The sequence below is a fragment of the Ovis canadensis genome, chromosome X, assembly GCF_042477335.2.
Source record: "Ovis canadensis isolate MfBH-ARS-UI-01 breed Bighorn chromosome X, ARS-UI_OviCan_v2, whole genome shotgun sequence".
In the NCBI taxonomy this organism is placed as follows: Eukaryota; Metazoa; Chordata; class Mammalia; order Artiodactyla; family Bovidae; genus Ovis; species Ovis canadensis.
The window spans coordinates 62,637,247-62,659,662 of NC_091727.1; the positions used below are offsets into that span (position 1 = coordinate 62,637,247).

General features: G+C 39.3%; 1 protein-coding gene across 6 annotated transcripts in view; it reads right to left on the reverse strand.

Annotated features, from left to right (window-relative positions):
- Positions 1-19,390, reverse strand: part of OPHN1 (oligophrenin 1) — a 585,383-nt gene extending 565,993 nt beyond the window's left edge. For 3 of the 6 annotated variants that reach the window (XM_070290276.1, XM_070290278.1, XM_070290274.1), the window contains exons 1-2: positions 18,611-19,390; positions 18,312-18,469 (exon numbers count right to left, since the gene is read on the reverse strand). In XM_070290276.1, coding sequence (XP_070146377.1) covers positions 18,312-18,465 — 154 coding nt within the window. In that variant the 5' untranslated portion in view covers positions 18,466-18,469; positions 18,611-19,390. The remainder of the gene's footprint in view (positions 1-18,311; positions 18,470-18,610) is intronic. The other 3 variants (XM_070290277.1, XM_070290279.1, XM_070290275.1) reach the window with 1 other exon arrangement.
- Positions 19,391-22,416: the final 3,026 nt, after the last annotated feature.

The following is a 22,416-nucleotide window of genomic DNA, read 5'->3' on the forward strand; positions in this document are numbered from 1 at the left end:
AAGAATTCAGGAAAGGTCAAAAGGAGATGCCATGTGTCCTACCACCTCCCAGAATCCTCCTCACTGCCATCTATATTGGCTGAGCGATGCATGTGCCACCAGAAAGGACCCTGAGTCAGAATGATTGGCCAGAGACAACCCAGAAACTAATCTCAACACCATAAAACCTGAGACTGTGAGCCACATGACAGAGTAGTCTCCTGGGTTTCCTTAACCTACTGCTCTCTGCCAGGGCGCCCCTTCCCAATAAAGTCTCTTGCTTTGTCAGCACATTTGCATCCTCAGACAATTCATTTCCAAGTGTTAGGCAAGAGTCCACTCTCAGGCCCTGGAAGGGCTCTCCCTTCCTGCAACAAGGTAACTGTTACAGGAATGTACCATACAGGAAAGGCCAGAGACACAAACTTCCCATACACATCCTGTAAGGTATAAGTACTGACCCCTTTCTACAGAGCATACATCAGAACATAGTAGAAAATTTGCATCCCTTAGGAAGCAGAATATCTGGGTTTTGATCTTATTTGCCACACACTGCTGAGTAGCTCTAAGCAAATCACTTAACTACTCTGAATTTCAATTTCCTTATCTATAAAACTGTGAAACCATTATCTTCCCTTTGTTAATTTATCTATATAAAAAGAACATTAACAGTACCCTGCTTGACTGGTTCACAGGGTTGTTGTAGAGATCAAACTGTTTGGTGAACTGAAAAATATGAAGAAAGATGTTATACTTTTATTATTCTTATGAAATGTTATTATTTATGGCAACAGTTTAAACATATAACTTCACATAAGAATTAAGCTGGTTTTAAACAAGATGTGTATTAGCCCCAAAATTCAATATTCACAGATAACTTGGGCTAAAAAAATGTCTGTACCACCTATGAAACTTTCAGAATCAAAAACCAAACAGCCTATTAAAATATGTCCCTATTTTTCTTCCTTGTTAACTAATTTACAATTTTAGGTTTATATTCCATCCTAAAGATATAATCAAAAAAGCCTAGGATCACCCTCTCTCTCATCCAGTATGAAGCTTCCCTAATTCCTTTTAACCACCTCCACTGAGAATGGTTCAGAGAATTCTTTTAAGGCCTCCACTTTGGTCTAGACAGTCTTCTCGACAGGAACCTTCACAGAATAGCCCAAGTTTGATGACGCCAGAAACTCTACCACAAGCTCTGGTCTATTAGTCCTATTCGCTACCATTCATCCACTGCTGTTCTCCAGCTTACAAGCATATCCTAATGGCTACTTCCTGTAGAGGTGTGTACTGGAAATGGCTGCTCCCATTTCTCTACAGAAGGCCCTATGTCTCATCTTCATAACTCTACCTTCTGAACCACATGTTCCTCTGAACAGCACTTATATTCTCTTTCATTATTAAAGGAAATAAAATAAAAATGGAAGAGTGCAAATATTCAGAAAATCTAAGTCTTAATTCTACTACTGACTAGCAGCATGAAAGTCCTTAAACTCTGTTAAGCCTTAGTTTCTTCATCTACAAAACAGAAGTAACACTTTTCTTCCCAGATTAAGTTAAATATGTATGTGAAAGTGCCTTGTACATTATAAAGTGCTCTGCAAATATTAGCTTATGCCCATATCTATATCTATTGCTCACATCCAGGTAATTGGTCAACTGAGTGAGATCATGTTCATGGATCCCAGCCTTGCTGTTGCCCAGTACGAACATGACCAATCCTAAATCTCACCTCAATTTGTATTAGAGTTGCTTCTTCCTCATTCGTAATTGGATTCTCTAAATTCCACATATCTAGGGGTAAATGTTCTATCATAGAAGGTCTGTTTTTTCATCTTCCATTTCATCAAATTCCTACTAAGCAAGGGCCAATCAGAAAAAGTACATCAGTGACTTCAGATTTCCTGACCTTCCCCTACTCCATTCTTGCAGGTCTGTGAAATGCTTGGCTGCCTTCAGATCAACACTGGAGGTGCATTCTTGGCAAGAAGCAGTGAAGAGGAAATAATTATTTTCTTTCACAAGCTGAAACTGATTCTGAAAAAAAATCACAGGCTCAGCAAAAAGGAGGTTGGTGAAGGGTAGAGACTGTTTTCAAAAGGCACAGTGACACTGCACAGAGCCCAAGAATGGGACTGATTATTGGGTTCCCATACTGACTTTGTGATTAACTGTCTCAGTGACCTTAGACAATGAACATCCCCTCTTAGGTTTGTTTCCTCATCTGAAATATGGAAGAGTTAAACGAAATGTTCTCTTAATTCCCTTAGAATTCTATGAGTCCATTTCCAGCAAGATACTGCCCATTAATCAGAAAGAAAAGGGAACAGTTACACAGCATCTGCTTTTCACAAAGGAAATGCAAACAAAATGCCAAGAAACCCCAGATTTCCCTCCCCTTTCATTCTGCTGATTCAGCCATATACTCCCTGACTGAGCTGTTACCCAACTGCTTTCCCATTTAGTACCACAACAGAACATTCACTTCCACAAACCCTGGAACACTGGGCTTAGAATCTAGAAGACAAATCACTCCAGATAAACCAAATATGGAAAGATATCAATATTTCCAATGTGAAGAGCAAGAGAAATTCAATATAGTGATAATGGTAGCAGAGACATTCTCTTAAGAACTCTCTTTTCAGGTTTTTTTTTTTTTTCCTGCTCTAAGCAAAAGTTGTAAGGGGCAGCTATAAAATACCTCAATGGCTTGTTATCCATCCTCCTCCCCCCACCTAATGAATTCAGGATGGATGAGTTCAGGATTAGTCTCCAGCTGTCAACTGCCACATGCATAATACATATTTTTTTCAATCACAGGGAAAGGCTCTTTCCACAATAGCCTGACTCTGGAAAGAGAGTTGGAAGCTGAAATGTGGCTCTCCTGCTTCTGGGAAGTCCTTTTAATGAAAACCTTTTGCAAAGAACTGCCTTGAAATTCCTAATATGGTACTATAGGACTGGGCCTACTGCTTGCCTCTCATGAGAAATTCCATGCAGCCTAGGGATAAAAATAACATGGGGGGAGAACTTTGTCACCCTTTAGTAACGCCACACATTTTCCAATATACACTATATTCTACATGAAAAGCAGCTGCATTTGTTGTAAAAAGCCAACAGATGAGCAGAAAAGACGAGAGGCCTCTGGAACTGCCCAACCAGCTGGTGTAGGCTCTTGGAGCAGGAAACAAAGGGGACAGGTGGCACACCACCAAGATGTAATATACTGCCATTCTTCTGGGACAAAAAGAAAACATAACCAGGCCCTAATTAAATTGGGGCTAGATTGCTCAACAGGGACACCACCTGATCACAGCCATGATAATGGAAGGAAAAAAAAAGAGAGGAAACTTTCCACTAGCACAGTTCTTCACTGCCAAGTGAGTCACTTCAAACAAAAGCACCCCCAGCCCCAGTAAAGAACATCCAGAGTTTTAATGCAATGTACCTACTTTAGAGTACAGTACAGAAAGAGCCTTAGAATGGGAAACCAGAAAACCTGATTCTCGTCCCAATTCATACTCTAGCTCTAGATCCCTGGCAGTTCTCTCTCTTTGCTTCCTTTCTCTAGATATAAACTCAACAGAATGGATGGGAAGCTTTCTAAACAACTTCCCAGGTCTTTTGTTCTATAAGGAAGAGCCAAAGGAAGATGTAGGTACATAAGCCAAGGACCTCTGTTTCTCCAAGCACAGTCTTTAAAAAAAAAATGGCTTTGAGATATGACTCACATACCATAAAATTCATGTATTACAGTGTACAATTAAGTGGTTTTTAGTATGCTCACAGAGTTGTGCAACTATCATCACAATCTAATTTTAGAAAAATTTCACAATCCCAAAAAGAAATCCTTTACCCATTAGTAGTCAAAATAATCCTAACTCTCTCTCTCAGCCTGAGACAACCAGTCACTTAACATACATAGTTCATTTAAATTTTTTAGCATAATAAGGTAGTGGACTTTTAAAAATACCTGCATCTGTTGATATAATAATGTTTTCCCCTTATTCCAATTATTATGTATGATATAAATATTACACTATTATACTGAAAGATTTTCAGATATTAAACTAATTTTGCATTCCTGGAATAAATTTAACTTGCTTATGATGTATAATTCTTTTTATATGCTGCTGGATTTGGTTTGGCTAGTATTTTGTTAAGGGTTTTTGCATCTATATTCTTTTGAATATATTTATTTATTTATTTTTGACTGTACTGGGTCTTCACTGCTGCATGCGAGTTTTCTCTAATTGTGGTGAGCAAGGGCTACTCTTTGTTGCGGTGGGTGGGCTTCTCATTGCTATGGCTCCTCTTGTTGTGGAGCATTGGCTCCAGGGCACAAGAGCTTTAGTAGCTGTGGCACACAGTCTCAGTAATTGCAGCTGGTAGGCCCTAGAGTGCAGGCTCAGTAATTATGCCTGGGCCCAGTTGCCCCACAGCATGTGGAATCCTCCTGGACCAGGGACCCAACCGATGTTCCCTGTACCAGCAGCTGGACTCTCAACCACTGGACCACCAGGGAAGTCTGCTTCTATATTCTTAAGGGAATTAGGTCAATAGTTTATTTGTGATGTCTTTGGTTTTGGTATCTTAATTAGAGTGGCCTCAATGTGTTAAGAAACTGCTAACTTTTGGAAGTTTGAGAAGGATGGGGTATTAATTTTCCTTTAAAAGGTTGGAAAAATTCATCAGTGAAGCCATCTAAGCCTAGGCTTTTCTTTGTGGGCAGTATTTTGATTACTGATTCAAAATACTACCCACTAATTTTTAGTTGTTATAGGTCTATACAGACTTTCCATTTATTGTGGAGTCAATTTTGGTAGTTTAGGTCCTCCTAAAAATGTGTCCATTCTACCTAAATTATATAATTTATTAGCATACAGTTATTTATAATATTTCCATTTGTTCTTTTTAATTTTTTTTAGTTTGGTAATAGTGTCTCCTCCTTCATTTATGCTTTTAATAATTTGAGTCTTTTCTCTCTTGTCTAGTTAATGTTTTTTCAGTGTTGTTATTTTTAAAAACCAACTACTGATTTTTAAATTTTTCTGTTTTATATAGAGAAAAGAGATCTTCCTATTCTTTATTTCATTTAGTTCTGCTGTAATTTTTATCATTTCTTTCCTTCTATTTGCTTTCAGATTTGTTTGGTTTTTTCCTAGTTTCTTAATGGTCAGGTTATTGAATTATGATCTTTTTTCTTTCCTAATATAGTTGTTTAAAGCTATAAAAATTTCCCCTAAGCACTGCTTTAGCTGCATCCCATCAGTTTTGGCACATTGAGTTTTCATTTTTTATTCATTCCAAAATATTTTCTAATTTCCCTTGTGATAGCTTCTTAACCAACTGGTTATTCAGGAGTGTGATATTTAATTTGCACATATTTATGAACTACATAAATATTCTTCTGTTTTTGATTTGTAATTTCATCCCACTGTGGCTACAGAACATAATTTGTATAAAGAAATATATTCAGGCAAGTTTTATGGCCTATCAGACGGTCTGTGTTAGAAAACGTTCCATGTGCTCTTAAGAAAAATGTGTACTCTGCTGCTGTACGAGTATTCTACAGATGTCTATAGAAGATCTACTTGGTTTATAGTGTTGTTCGATTCCTCTTTACTCATTGAGCTCTGTCTAGTAGTTCTATCCATTACTGAAAGTACAGTATTAAAGTCTCCAACTATTACTATTAGACTATCTCTTTCTCCCTTCACTTCTGTCTACTTTTGCTACATGAATTTGGGGGCACTGTTGTTAGGTGCATATGTTTATAATGGATACTCTCCTGATATATTTATGGTTTTACCATTATAAAATGTCTTGTCTGTATGTCATGAAAATTTTGTCTTAAAATATATTTTGTCTGATGTTTATATAGTCATCCTAATTCTCTTTGGTTACTGTTTGCCTGGCACATTTTTCCATCCTTTTTCTTTCCATCTATTTGTATCTTTGAACACAAAATGTGTATCTTAAAAGACAGCATGTATTTCAATCAATTAATCCATTTTTGATCAGTTTATCAACTTTGCCAATCTGTACCTTTCTATTAAAAGTGTGTATTTCATTTATATTTTATCTTACTGATAAGATTTGTCTGCCATTTAGTTTGTTTTCTATATGTCATCTTTTTTCCTCTACTTTCCCATTACTTTGTGTTAAATATTGTCTACTGTACTATTTTGATTCTCATTACTACTTTCATTATATTTTTTTTTATTTTCTTAGTGACTGATCTCAGAATTTAAATTACAATATTGTTTAGATTAATTTTAACTTAACTTAGAAAACACACAGAAATGTTAAGTAAGTAAGTAAGTGTTAGTCGCTGAGTCATGTCTGACTCTGTGACCCCATGGACTGTAGCTCCCCAGGCTCCTCGCTCCATGGAATTCTCCAGGCAAGGATACTGGAGTGGGTTGCCATTCCCTTTTTCAGGTGATCTTCCCCACCCAGGGATCGAACCGGGATCTCCCCCATTGCAAGTAGGTTCTTTACCATCTGAGCTACAGGGAGGAACCCAACAGAAATGTTACTACAATATAATTGTTTCATCCCCCTCCTTTGTGCATGTTGCATTTTTATATATTATAAGCTGATTAAGTTTTCTAACTACTGCACAATGCAGTTGTCATTTAAACCAGATGGAGAAGAAAGGAGTTACTAAAAAAAAAAAACACACACACAGTTAGACCATCTTTCATATATACCTATGTAGTTACATTTACTGATACTCTTCCTATTTTGTGCAAATTTAAATTACCATACATCATTGCTTAACTCATCCTGAAGGACTCCCATTAGTATTTCTTGTAAGGCAGTCCTGCTAGCTCAGTTTTGGTTTCTGTTATTCTGAGAATGTCTTCAGTTCACTTCAGTCCCTCAGTCCTGTCCGACTCTTTGTGACCCCATAGACTGCACCACCATTCACCATCTCCCAGAGCTTGCTCAAACTCATGTCCATTGAGTCAGTGATGCCATCCAACCATCTCACCCTCTGTCGTCCCCTTCTCTTCCTGCCTACAATCTTTCCCAGCATCATGGTATTTTCTAATGAGTTAGTTCTTCGCATCAGATGGCCAAAGTATTGGAGTTTCAGCTTCAGCATCAGTCCTTCCAATGAATATTTAGGACTGATTTCCTTTAGTGTGGACTGGCTTGATCTCCTTGCAGTCCAAGAGACTCTCAAGAGTCTTCTCCAACACCACAGTTCAAAAGCATCAATTCTTCATCATTCAGCATTCCTTATGGTCCAACTCTCACATCCATACATGACTAAAAACCACAACTTTGACTATATGGACCTTTGTTGGCAAAGTGACGTCTCTGCTTTTTACTATGCTGTCTAGGTATGTCATAACTTTTCTTCCAAGAAGCAGGTGTCTTTTAATTTCATGGCTGCAGTCACCATCTGCAGTGATTTTGGAGCCCAAGAAAATAAAGTCTGTTAATGTTTCCATTGTTTCCCCATCTATTTGCCATGAAGTGATGGCACCAGATGCCATGATCTTAGTTTTTTGATTGTTGAGTTTTAAGCCAGCCTTTTCATTCTCCTCTTTCAGTTTCATCAAGAGGCTCTTTCGTTCCTCTTTGCTTTCTGCCATAAGGGTGGTGTCATCTGCATATCTGAGGCTATTGATATTTCTCCCAGCAGTCTTAATTCCAGCTTGTCCTTCATCCAGCCCAGCATTTCTCCTGATGTACTCTGCATAGAAGTTAAATTAGAAGGGTGACAATAGATAGCCTTGGCATACTCCTTTCCAATTTGGAACCAGTCCGTAGTTCCATATCTGGTTCTAACTGTTGCTTCTTGACCCGCATACAGATTAATCAGGAGGCAGGTAAGGTGGTCTGGTGTTCCCATCTCTTTAAGAATTTTCCAGTTTATTGTGATCCACACAGTCAAAGGCTTTGGCATAGTCAATAAAGCAGAAGTACATGTTCTTCTGAATGTTCTCCCTTATTTTAAAAGAATAGTTTTGATAAAGAATTCTTAGTTTACATCATTTTTCTTTCAGCATTTTGAATATGCCAAGCCACTGCCTTCCCGTCTCCATGGTTGCTGATGGGAAATCAGCTCTCAATCCTATGGAGGGTGCTTTTCAACTGATGAGTTAGTTTTCTCTTGCTTCTTTTAAGATTCTCTCTTTGCCTTTGGTTTTCATCAATTTGACTATAATGTATCTTAGGTATGGATATTCTTGAGTTTATCCTACTTGGGTTTTTTTAGCTTCTTGGATCTGGATATTAGTGTTGTTCATCAAATTTGGAAAGTTTTGGCCATTATTTCTTCAAATATTCTTTCTGGTTTTTTTTTTTCTATCTTCTTCTGGGATTTTCATTACACCTATGTTGATACACTTGATGGTGTCACATAATTTCTAGGGTTCTGTTCATTTTCTTTTCATCTTTTCTTTCTTTTGCTTAGATTGGATAATCTCAGACTGGATTATCTTCAAGTTCTATGACTCTCTTCTGCTAGTTCAAATCCACTGTTGAAACTCACTAATGGATTTTTCATTTTAGCTATTTTATTTTTCGACTCTAGAATTTTTATCTGACTCTTCCTTATTATTTTCATCTCTTTATATTGTCTCAGTGAAACACTGTTCTCAGGCTTTCCTTGTCTCTTTGGCGAAACACTGTTCTCAGGCTTTTCTTTAAATCTTTAGACATGGTTTCCTTTAGTTCTTTCCCTGGTGATTCAGATGATAAAGAATCTGCCTGCAATGCAGGCAACCTGGGTTTGATCCCTGGATCAGGAAGATCCCCTGGAAAAGGGAACAGGCTACCCACTCCAATATTCTTGCCTGAAGAATTCCATGGACACAGGAGCCTGGCAGGTTACTAGAGTCTGTGGGGTCACAAAGCATTAGACATGACTGAGAGACTAACACACATATTAGCTGATTTCATTTTTTTGTTTAAATTCCAATATTTAGACTCCAGCAGGGACAGTTTCTATTGACAGCTTTTTTCCTATGTATGGACCATACTTTTCTGTATCTTTGCATATCTGATCATTTTTGTAGAAAATGGGAAGTTTAGACACAATATAATATGGTTCTTCTGGAAGTTAGATTTCCCCCAGGTTTTGTTGTTATTGTTTTTGTCACTGTCATTGTCGCTGTTTGTTTAGACATATTTCTTAGACAAATTCTATAATGTTTGTATTCCTTGGAGTGTGTCCCCTGAAATCTCTGCCTGGTTAGATAAGTGGCCAGCTAATAATTGTTCACAGATCTCCTTAAATGTCTTAAACCATTAAGTCTTCTACTTTTTTCTGAGGTGCTCTGTGTTGCATGTTGGATCATTTCTTCAACATTTAGCCAAACAGTTTATAACTACCTCAAGCTCAGCCACAGGAGATAAATTATTAAAAGGCCTTCTCAGGTCTTTTCTAGGCACATGCACAGCCCAGGGCATGCGCGTGGCCATCTAGATCCCAGGAATATGTCAGATCTTTTCAAAGCCCCCAGTATATGTTTCATTCCCCTTTTATGTTTTTGGCCAGGCTTTTGTTTGCCCTAGTTAGTTTCAGTTAGTCTAAATCACCTGAGATGTTAAACATTTTGGGGATAGAACTTTTCCCTCTTAGGTAGCTCTAAGTCAGGTAAAGTAATGAGAAGCTGTGTGAATGAGGCTTCTCTAGCTAGCTTTAAGACATATTAAATAATGACAAGACTATAGGTCTGTGAGTTTTTGAGGAACTACAAACCCAGTCTCCCCACTACGGTGTTAAAAGGTTACTGGTTTCCATAGCTACTGTGGTCAAAGGGCTGTTAGTTTTCAAGGTTACCACAAAGCCCTGGAAAAGGGAATGAGAGGCAGGGTTAAGTTAAAATGCCACAAAATCTGCTGCTACTAAGGCTCAATGTGTTTCCATCAATAAACACTCTTCAGATTGTCATGAGCCTTTTGGTTCATTTACAGAGTTCTGAAAAAGTTGATTTTATCAATTTTTGCCAGTACCCTTTTTGTTTTTATGGAGGAGTTGATTTTATGAGATCTTTAATTTACCATTCCCTCCAAGTACAACCCTAAAGAAACCTTGCTCCAGTATGACTAACAATTTGCCTACAATGAACACATTCCTGAGTACTGGAAGCTGAAAAAAGCACTAGGAAAAGTCTTTCCAAATGGTAAGCAAAAAATCGCCAGTTGTTACCTCTAGTGTGAAAAACTGGGGAACTGGGACACAGGCGACAAAAAAAGGTTTACCCTTTTGTACCTTTTGAAATTTTTACCATGTTCATGTGTTACTTACTCAAAAAACATTTTTAATATAATTATAAAAGGAGAAGGAGGGGAGTTGCCTGGTGGCTTTAGTGGTTAGGATTCCATGCTTTCACTGCTGTGGCCCAGGTTCAATCCCTGATCAGGGAACTGAGATCCCACAAGCCATGCAGTATGACCAAAGACACCATGAGATATACTACACCCTACTGAGAGTTTAACCGGCACTCTTCATTCACTTAAAGAGTCTTGCTCATTATTATGACCATTAACTACCACAGCAATAGAGCAGATATCTTTGACTTAATTCTTTCCCCCAGTTTATTCTTTTTTGCTATAGACAGTTGTATCCCCATGGTCTAGCTCATTTTTCCCCTACAATGATCCACTTTTATAATATGTGACAGAATATATATCATATCCTGAACTTCTTCATAGCTCTTCTCATAACTGTAATTATATTATGTGAGTAATCAGACATTTAATGTATGCTCCAAGTAGGCAAAGCCCGTATCAGCCTTATTCACCATTGTATCTCCAGTTGCCAGACACAGTGTGGGTGCTTCGTAAATCCTTTTTGAATTAAAATTAATTACCTTTACATTGTGTAAAGCTTTAGCACTTGATACAAGCCCAGTAAAGCATCATGAGGGCCCTCCACCCGATGGAGATAGGAGGTGAAAAATTCAGCTCTAGATTTCCAGAAAACTCCTCTGGAAAAGCATGTATCTTTCCAGATCATTATGAACTTTTAGGAAATTTCTATAGTAACTGATTAGAGAAACAGATGTCAGATTAAACAGAAGGTTTGGGTTATGCTTTACAAAACAAGGCTGTAAAAATGAAGCTGAAAACTAATTTTCCTTCATCACTTTAAGCTCTGAAAAACTTTTCTTAATAAGCAAATCAAGGCATAATCTTCCCTGTACCATTCACCATCCATTTTTAAAAAACCGCTTCTTGTAAATGGTCACACACTGAAAGGCTGGCTCAGTTCACTTTTGCACCCTAGTCCCCACAGCACTCGTCTGGCTACTTTGGAATCTGGTCTTCCAAGGGCCTTCTATGAATATAGTAATACTGCCTTCCGCAAATTCCATTTGACTTTGCTTCATACCTACTAAGAGCAATACCATATAAAATACTCATTACATTGATCTGAGCTACTCTTCAGAACATCTAAAATACAGTCCTTCCCTCAGTATCTGTGGGGAATTGGTTCCAGAACCCTGGCGGATACCAAAATCCACAAAATATTCAAGTCTCTATATACAATGGAGAAGTATTTACATATAATCTACCCACATCCTCCTATTACTTATAATATCTTATGTAAATACTATGTAAATAGTTGCTAGCATGTGGCAAATCAAGTTTTGCTTTGGGGAACTTTCTGGAATTTTTTCCAAATATTTTCTATCCCCAGTTGGTTGAATCCAGAGCGGCAAAACTTGCAGATACAGAGCCAACTGTAACAAAATGTCCTCCAAGGCACTGATTAACTATCACCAGGATAATGACAGGATATCTGCTGACTGAGAATGTATATACTACATCCTCAACTCCTCCCTGCACACCATATAGCACTACACCCACTCCAAAGGGATTAAAAGCTTTGGTCTCCCTCAGTATAGATCTATTCAGGACAGAACTGAAAGGCACTGGGTTGGGACCTCTCAAGAAGCATTCATCAAGAGGATAATTAAATAGGCTAGCATGATTCATGTTATTTATTCACATCGAACATATCAGTTCAATTTTCATTTTTTCCGTTCTCTCAGAGGAAAGGCGAATTTGCTCCAAAGTTTACAATGGAATCAATTTAGGTTGCTTGGCTGTGCAATACAGTGGCAGCCCAGAAAACCGAATGAGGAAACCAGGAGGAACCCTAAAGTTCACTGACAAAACCTCTAATTTTAGAAATGGGAAAACTCAGGTTCATGAAACTAAAGACTTACTCAGAGTCATATAGCTAGGAGGTGGCACAGTTGGAACCAGCACCCAGGTTCTCTGTGTGTAAAGCTAGAGATGGTTCCATAAAGTATATTCAATATGAAATTTGCCTCAAAGATGGAACTGACCCATCCTTTCAGGAAAACAAAAATTTACCAAATAGGTGTCCCAGTTGCCAAAGCAAGAGCTGAACAGGTACCCCAAAAGGTCACCTTAATGCAAACATCTAAAACTCTTTATCTTTAAAAGTACAGAATGTAAGAAAGTGACATTTTTGCATTCTTTTAAAACATAAGTTTCCATTAGTCCAAGACAGCCTCTGTGTTTGTGGTTTGTGCATGTATATGAGTGAGCTTAATGATATAATTCTTTTTTCTGACAGCTGTTTTATACATATAAAGTACATTTTCCTTGGTTTTTGAAAGATTACTTTAAATTTTTGTTAAATTTTTTGTATTTAATTAAATACTGTCAGTACACTAATATAATGTGAAAATGTATGTAGGTATAAAATAAGATCCTATAATTAAGTTACTCATTCCCTTCCCAAATGATTAAATTATAATATGCAATGAAAAAGTCATGGAATGTTAGATGTGAAAATGGGCTTACATATCCCCTATCCATCCTCACTTATGTAAAGCTGCAGACCAAGAACCCCAGCAAAAAGACTTACCAAGGTCACAGATCCTATTAGTAGCAGAACCATCACCATACCCATCACATTTAGGGTTTTTTCCCACTATACCATCATACTGCCTCTCTCCATTTGCAGTGTCTAGTGGTGCTTCCCCAGAGAAATCTCTTTCTGGAGACTATCACTTTTCATTTTCCTAGCCCATTTCCAATACTCCTAGACTGTTAGAAGTAGATCATCTAGCTCAGGAATTGCAACCTGATTGAATCCAGGCTGTGAATACATTTCATTTAGCTACCACAGTTTTAAAGAAAGTGAAGGCTTCTGTAATGAGATGAAGCTGCTGTATTTTACCCCAATTACTCCAGTCCTATTAACCCACTTCCAATAGCTTCATACTTTTCTGTTTTCTCTTTGGCCACGGAGACAGCACTGGAACCTGTGAACCCTGAATCCAATGTAGGCATAATTAACAGCACACCAAAGTAAAATAAACTAAATAAACTAATGGAAAATATTAAATGTGGCATTATGTTTTACCAATAACTATATTCACGGCCTTACCATAAAAAAGTCCATTTAGGTTAACTACTCATATTAAAGTTCTGCAAACTACAACCACTGAATCAAACCCAGCCCATAGCTATTTCTGAATGCCCCTGCTCTAGCTAAGGTGAAAACGGTTTTTATATTTTTAAACAGCTGAAAAATTCAAAGGAAGATAATATTTTGTGACATGAAAATTATGGGACATTTACTTTTCAATGTCAATAAGTAAAGTTTTATTGGAACACAGCCACTCTCATTTCATGTGCATATTATCTATAGCTGCTTTCTCACAACAATGGCAATTACGTAATTGCCACAGAGACTACATGCCCTCAAAGCCTAAAATATTGCCCTTTACAGAAGAGGTCTGCTGACCCCTGAGCTATATCAAAGAAAAATTTAAAGTTCCTAATAATCTGCAGAAAAGTCACAAATATTTCTTTAGAATTGGAACATCTTATATCACTCGCAGATCAATCTTCCTAAAACACAGTTCAGACCATGCCTCTGTGCTACCAAAAATGTTTTTAATACTCCCTGCCTGTAAAGAAAAGCCTAAAGTACTTAACAGGTTATGCACAGTCAAGGCCCTCAACCTTCCATTTCAAGGTCATCTCCCAACCTTCCATTTCAAGGTCATCTCCCAAACTTCTCTTCTTGCACCATATAACCCAGATGACCTGAATTATTTGCTATCCCTTTACATTCTCTATGTCATTCCTACTACATGAAATCCCCTGTTCTGAATATAGTGCAATGCAGGGCCCTCCGAGTCAGATCTGGGCTCTAATTCAGACTCCTGCCCTTATCAACTGAGAAAGTTACTTAATTCCTCTGAACTTCAGTTTTCTCACATAAAGAGTGGAAATAATAATCCTTGCCTCATAAATCTATTATAAGATTTTAATTCTTGGCATACAGGAACATTAAAAAGCAGAGACATTACTTTGTTGACAAAGGTCCATATAGTCAAAGTTATGGTTTTTCCAGCAGTCATGTATGGATTTGAGAGTTGGACCATAAAGAAGGCTGAGGACCAAAGAATTGATGATTTTGAACTGTGGTGTTGGAGAAGATTTTTGAGAGTCCCTTGGGCTGCAAGGAGATCAAACCAGTCAATACTAAAGGAAATATTCATCGGAAGGATGGACGCTGAAGCTGAAGCTCCAATACTTTGGCCACCTGATGCAAAGAGCCAACTCAATGGAAAAGACCCTGATACTGGGAAAGATTGAAGGCAGGAGAAGGGGATGACAGAAGACGAGATAGTTGGATGGCATCACTGATTCAATGAACACAAGTTTGAGCAAGCTCCAGGAGATGGTGAAGGACAGGGAAGCCTGGTCTGCTGTAGTCCATGAGGTCGCAAAGAGTAAGACATGACTGAGCAACTGAACAACAACAACATATAGGAACAGCTAAACAAGTGATAAGTCAATTCTCCCCAATTACAATGCTACTTTCTCCTTTGCTTTCCCTTATCCTTCCACAGGGAAATGACCTCTCCATCATGTTGTATACCATAGTATCCACCTGTCCCACTCTATGGCTCTGATCCATATCTACTACCTTATACTTCAGTGATCTCTACACATACCTTATCTCCCTTACCAATCTAGGACCTCCTTGAGGGCAGGATCCCATCTGTAACTTTTTCTGTAACATTTGTAACAACCCTGAGTACAATGGCTTGAATTTAGTACATGAATGAGTATTTATTAAATGAATGATACATGTTCACTGAATTCTATAACATTTATTAGGTGTATCATGTTCACTTCTTGTAAATACCGAGCCTAAGTGCATAGAAAATATTCATACAACATCAAGGACCAAAGCTGCCAATATAAAAACAAAGAACAGGGATTTCCCTAGTGGTCCAGTGGTTAAGAATCCACCTTGCAATGCAGGGAACATGGGTTCAATCCCTGGTGGGGGGGACTAGGATTCCACATGCCATGGGGCAGCCTGCAAGCCACAACAAAAGATCGCACATGCCCAATGCAACCAAATAAATAAATATTTTTAAAAATAGAACAAAAAGAAAAGTGGGCAATATATTCACCTTTCAGGGTGCCAATGTTTTTATTTGTCATTGATTTAAATTATAATCACCATTTTTTATTCCAATGATTATGAATAGATCACATTTAAGGGGAGGGAGCAAATCAGTCACTTTCCCAAAGAAGACATACTGAATATCATTCATAACATCAATTACCTCTGAGCACAGATCTAAGAAAATCTAGATATTCAAATAGAATCCATATTTAATAAACTAATTATCACACACAGCTGTGACTAAAACCTTATCTAGAGCTCTGTACAAAATCAAACACAAGCTGGAAATCAATTTCCAACTAGCTTAACAACTTAAACAAAAACTGCAGCTGATTTTTGCAGCGTGAAGCACCAGGTTTCATTGGTTACCAGAAATACTAACCAGTTGATTTGATGGCCAATTTAATAAATTAAATGAAAAAATGCCAATAATTCTTCTTTACTTTTAATGCCAGATTCCAAATGACAAAATGAATCCACACACATATACAAAATTAATCACTGAGCCATGCCAATATAGGGAATGAATTTTCCAACAAGATCACAGCAAAAAGAATGTTTCCAACTACTTTTGTTTATGGATTTCCCTTTAGAAACCTACCAAAAAGTATATTCAGCCAGTATATTATTAACCTGAAGATGTATTATCAACAACTTAGAATATTTAGCCGTTTCCACTTACAAAATACTTTCACAATCCATTAACTCCTTTGAGCCTCAAAGCAACTCTGTGAGGTGCATATAATTACCCTCATTTTGTATCTGAAATATATGATATGTGCCTTCCTATCCCAAAATGGTGAAGCCAAGATTGTAACCCAGGTCTTCTAATCTAATCCCAGTGTTCTCTCTTCCTTTTTCCTCCATACAAAGCAAAAGTATACCTTTGTTTTGCGTCTACCTCACTTACTCTGAAAAAGTTGCCCAGCTAGCCCATTTTGAGGAAGCAGAGTGGGAGTATAAACATTACTGTGGTCAAGACAGTGGGAAACATCCTGTCTTTGCCTCTAGCAAATCATGTTTTTAGAATCATGTAACTTAAAGAAAAGAAATGGAGTCTGGGTTAGTTGCTGGGTTTCATTTCCGAACTGTCCTATTTTTGGCTTTCTGTGTATACTCAAGAAAGGAAAACCACCATAAATACCAAGAACCCCCTGAGCCAAAATAACTCTTGGATCTTCTGCCCATATGCAAAGGTTTAAACCTGCATAATTGTCGACTCTCACCACTTTTAATCCCCCAAAAGGAAAGAATAAAAACCGCAATTTACCACTTGCCTAGAAAACTTTTGCCCTTCCTCCACCATTTTATTAACTGTATTTTCACAAATACTTTCAGCTTATCCTATACTTCACAAAGCCAGTCCCTTCTGGGGGCTTAGATGAGCTTCATTTAACTATGAATACTGCACTAAGTAGTTTACTGTAACGAGTAAACAAAACAAAACAAAAAACCAAAACATTTCCCGCTTTTCCTTTCAGGAACCCTCACCTTTCTAACTACTTTTGTAGCACAACCAGCATATCTTTAATCTCTCAATGAAGTCTATTAAGTCGCAAAACACCCCAAACCCTGGGCTAAAAGTCTCTACGGATCAGCATTTCAAATACCCCATCTTTAAGATGCAACCAAGAGTTTACTCTTGTTCAGACTAAAATAAGACACACTATCACATGATCCAATTCAATGAAACAACAAGTAGGAACTTGCAACACTTATGACCAAAGTAGGCAGACAACATATACAGGGAAAGCCCAGACTCCAAGGGGCAAATCAGGAGAGCTGCACAACAAAAACCACTGCACTGTGGCTCCCAAGTCTTTCTCCTTGCTCTTGGTTGGCTGTATTTGCCTTAAGAAGGTCCCCACGCTGGATCAGACACACTATTTGTGGGATAAATCCACTCAGAAAAAAAATATTACAGGTATACAGAATATATTTGCCAGTGACTTTGACTTTATTTTTCATAATCATCCTTCAACCAAGAAGAGAAAAAATGGATTATTACCACCCATTCCCTATCTTCCATTCTTCTGGGTATATACTTTGTCACAATGGATTGATCTGCCTGCACTCTTGTTGGGGATGTTTTTTATTCTTTCTCTTACTCCAAACCTTCTGCCAACTAGCAGAAATAAAAAATCTATACACAGTGGGGAAGCAGGGGAGGATCCCAGAGTTCTTAGTTCTGAGGACCTGGAAAGCCAAGCTAGGTGAGGTTCCTTCAACCTGGTGACTCCCAACCTGAGTTCTCTATGCTCCCAGGGATCTGGGCTCCTCCTAATAGGGACTAGGCAAATCTTTGTTCCACCTGCAAGGAGAATTCAGTGGCACGTGAGGTCATTTAATAATTCTAAACTTAGACCAACCTTGAACACAACCATAACTCAGTAACTTAAAGAGCAAAGGTGCTTTCCTTAGAAAATAACTTGCCATTGGCAATTTTTCACTACCCCCATATTTATCTGCAGCAACCAGAGGCCAAGCAGGAACAAAACCCTGACTCAAGCTGCTGGCCTGAATTCCCAGTTCTTTAGGAGGTTGTGGGGCAGTTCCTTGGTCAGCTTAGATGTCTCTTTCATACATGGGTATAAACATGTCTGGCAATACAAGCGGCCTGTCCCTTTAGAACAGGAGTCTGACAAGAAAGGATAGCTGCTGAACAAGACAGTCCCTCAGCTACAGATCCTGTCTTATAAAACCAAAACCACTAAAGGGGAAAACCCCAATTCTAATTGTAGCCACCAACTTCCACTTCTACTGACCCCACTTCCAAAATATCCGGAAAACCATGAGCCTCAGACACTTGGGCTGGGGTGTGGAAGATCTCCAAAGGCCAGAACCACCAGCTCACGGAAACTGCTCATCTAAGTCTTCCACTTACTTCTCATTGCGCTGATAAGCGCGTTGCCATCTTTGATCACATCTTTGATGAATTTATTGGTCCTCTCCAGTTCCTGCTCATAACACTTGAGCCTCTCACGGAAATCAGGACTGTCCAGGTAGCAGTCGCTGAACTCCAGCGGGGGATGCCCCATGGTTCTGATGACAGGGATTGGAAGGAGAAAGGAAAGACATAAAGACCAAGAGCATCAGTGGCACAGTAGGAGGAAAAGATGGTTTGCACAGAATGCAGGACCCGTTTAGGAAGCTGCAGCCTCCCTCCCTTTAGAGGACAGATACCTGTTCAGATGAGATTCCTGGGGAGAGCTGGCTGGTCTGTACCGGAAACGGGCGGCCCGGCGATTGCTTCAGGTGACGGGGAGAGCTAACTAACGTAGTTGGATCCCGGCGGGGTGCTGCTTAACAAGCAACATGCCCCCTAGTCATAGCTCCCCTTACAAGCAGCAGAAACCAACTCCTCTCTTCTCCGGAGAGCGGCTGGATCCTTCCCGAGCAACTGCAAACGTGACACTTTGGCCCGCCCAGGGTGTAGGCGGGGGTGAGCGCCGAGCGTGGGAGGTGCCTCTCCTTGCTCCCAACTGCCGAGCCAGCCCAAGATTTCCTTTGCCGAGCTCCGCGGGTAACCCGGAGTGCACTGTCCCCTCCCCCTTCTTAAAGCCAGCGCCTCCGCCCTTCCCCGGCGAAGCCCATGTACCGAGGCAGGGTACTCGGGTTCCTTAAACTGTATCTTACTTGCACCCTAAGGTCTCTTTACCAGAATCTGCCGTCTCCAAAAGTTCTTCCTGGTCCGAGGGAGCGGCCTGTTGTCCTGCTAAGCGCCAGAGGTGTTAAGCCGGGCGACAATGAAACGTAGCCTTCCTCCAAAGACGCCCGAACGGGAAGAGGAGGGCAACAGCGCGACGCACAATAGCTGCGGTAGCCCGGCGCTTCCCTACGGAAACTGGGGAGCAGTCAGCGCCCTAGACTCCAGTTGGAAAGCGTGGCGGCTTGGGAGATGTAGTCTTTCCGTTTCGCGCCCTGTGACTCCTTCCTGCTATCTCCGCATTACCCCGCCAGGGCGCCCGCTCTCACAAAGAGTATTCCCAGCCCACCCCAGCTAATAGCTGTCCCAGCGCAGCCTCCAGAGGCAGGTGCGCCCGCACTAGTTGTTTTTCAGTCGCCAAGCCGTGTGGGAATCTCTTGCGACTCTGTAGCCCACCAGGCTCCTCTGTCCATGGGCTTTCCCAGGCAAGAATACCAGAGTGGGTTGCCATTGCCTTCTCCAGGGGATCTTCCCCACCATCTCCTGCATTAGCAGACAGATTCTTTACCACTAAGCCACCTGGGAAGCCCCTCGAGTATTCCTGGAAAGTTTCCAAAATGGGAGGGAGTGAGAACCCAGGAGAGATCAACTGTGGGATGATGTCTCTCACTTCTCTTTATTTGGCTGGATTGTTTGTTGTTGTTTTTTCCCTTCCTTTTTCCAGCTTCCCTCTGACTGACCCACTTCTGTTTCTCCGCCCTTTCCCATTTCTATGAGCTCTAATTCCCATGTGCCTTCTACCTGAAGGGTTGACTCCTGCTCTTGGATCTCTGTGTTAAGCTCAGAACCCCCTGCCAGAGAAAAGGAGGCCATAATTAGGAATTCATTTTTCCCTGAATAGGACCACAAAGTGTGGTTTTTGTGATCCAACTCATTGCATTGGCTGTTGATTAAAGCATGTGATTTTCCATGTGTAACTAGAAAAGCTATAAAGAGGATGTTATAAACTGTCTTGCAGCTTCCCTGAGAGGCCTCTTGTCCATTGTCTATTGTAGGAGAACTAGGGCTACTCTTACAGGTGGCTGCCTTTAGACTAACAGTAACTAGGGGCTGGAAAATACTGTGTACATGAGCAAAAAAGATTGAATTCAATTTTGGGAAAGTGTTTAGATTACATTGCCTTGTGAAGAAAGCCAGAACTAAAGGAGATTGTAAATAGAATAGTAACAGCTTCTCTACCTGTATTAGTATCTTATTGCTGCTGTAACAAATTATCACAACTTTGATGACTTGAAATAGCACAAATTTATTATCTCACACTTTTGGAAGTCAGAAATTAAAAATACAACTCTGTGGGCCATATCAAGATACCAAACAGGCTGTGTTCCTTTCTGGAGACTCTAAGAGAGAATCCATTTCCTTGCCTTTTCCAGCCTCTAGAAGCTGTCCACATCCCCTGGCTCATAGCCCCCTTCCTCCATCTTTAAAGCCAGTAGTAGCCAGTCAAGTCTCTCTCCCACTGCATCACTTTGACACTGACCCTCCTGCCTCCCTCTTTCTCTTATAAGGACCCACCAATAACCCAAGATAATCTCCCCATCTCAAGATACTTAAGCCTGAAAAGTCCTTTTGCCATGTAAGGCAATACAGTCACACATTCTAGGGATTGTGACATGGATGTCTATGGAAGAAATATTCTTTACTTTCCACACAGTCTATAATCCCACAACCCAATTTACACATGTATGGGGGCATGCATGCTGAGTGGCTCAGTCATTTCCAACTCTTTGGGACCCCATGGACCGTAACCCACTAGACTCCTCTGTCCATGGAATTTTCCAGGTAAGAATACTGGAATGGGCTGCCATTTCCTACTCCAGGGGATCTTCGCCACCCAGGGACCAAACGTGCATCTCCTGCATCAGCAGGCAGATTCTTTACCACTAGAGCCACCTGGGAAGCCCATAACCGACTTTGTGATTCCTCAAAACAATCTTATGAAGTTAGTATTGTTATTATTATATCCATTTAAAGATGAGACAGCTGAGTTGAAGAGAGGTTAAGTGACTTAACCTCAACTAGTTTAAACTTGAACCTATCCTGCTTTTTTAAAAAAAAATCTTTTTTAAAAATTTTTTCAATTGGAGTATAATTGCTTTAGAGTGCCATGTGTACAGTTCTGCTGTACAACAATGTGAATCAGCTATATGTATACATATATATACTCCTTCTTGAGCTCCCTCCCTCTTGAACCTCCCTCCTACCACCCATCTCACCCCTCTGGGCCATCACAGAGCACCGAGCTAAACTTCTTGTGCTATATAGCAGCTTCCCACTAGCCATCTGACCTACATGTGGAGCCTACCTTGCTCTTAACCACTACACTATATCACAGTAATGGACAAGAGTCCAATGATGAAACTTTCTGAGAATTAATAGCTAGCCACATCCCAGGAAAGGATTTTATTTCCTACTCATTTTTCTTTATGAGAAAATGTCCATTTTCTTTAAAAACACCAATGCAGATACTAAGGGAAGACGCCCAAGGAATGGGTAAATGGTCTTTCATTCTAGGAAGATTCCCTATAACATTCATCAACTAATTCAATAAACATTTATTGAACACCTACTTTATTTCTTGATTGATAGAGCCTATGCCTATATTTTCATCATGATGAAAATTATCATTAACCTTACTAATGTTTAGCTATCATCTAATCCCTGCACTCAAAGTGTTTTACAGTCATCTGTGTTATCCTTTATCTAGACAATGAAACTAAAGTGCAGAGAAATAAAAGTGTCCTGGAACAAATACCAAGGAAGAAAGAGGGTTAAAATTAGAACTTAGTCCTTTAGTTAATAGCAGTATTAATTGTTATCCTAGATGCTTTGCACACACTAAACCTAACCCTGACAACACCCCCTATAGTATTGGGATCTTCAAAGGTCTATTCACATAATTCCTAAAAGTTTTTTGAGAAGCTATTTACTCCCTCACTCATTTCTAAGTTAACATCTAAATTTTGTCATCATGTTTAAGCAGTTGCAAAAGGTATAATTCGTAGCATACTATACATATTGACAATTTAAAATAAAACTGTTACATTACATATTTAAAGATATTCATTGGATTCTAGAAACCAGGGCAATTGATGTCTATCATCAAACATTAAACTTGAAAGTGTTAACTTTTCTTTAACCATCAGGAAAAATGCATTGTTTCTTTTTTCTCCTTGAAATCAAATATCCATTACATTCTTCCTATAGAATCATAGCCTATCATAATATATTTTTATAGTTGAAAGTCCTCTACTGAACTCCATATTGAATTTTTCTGCAACAA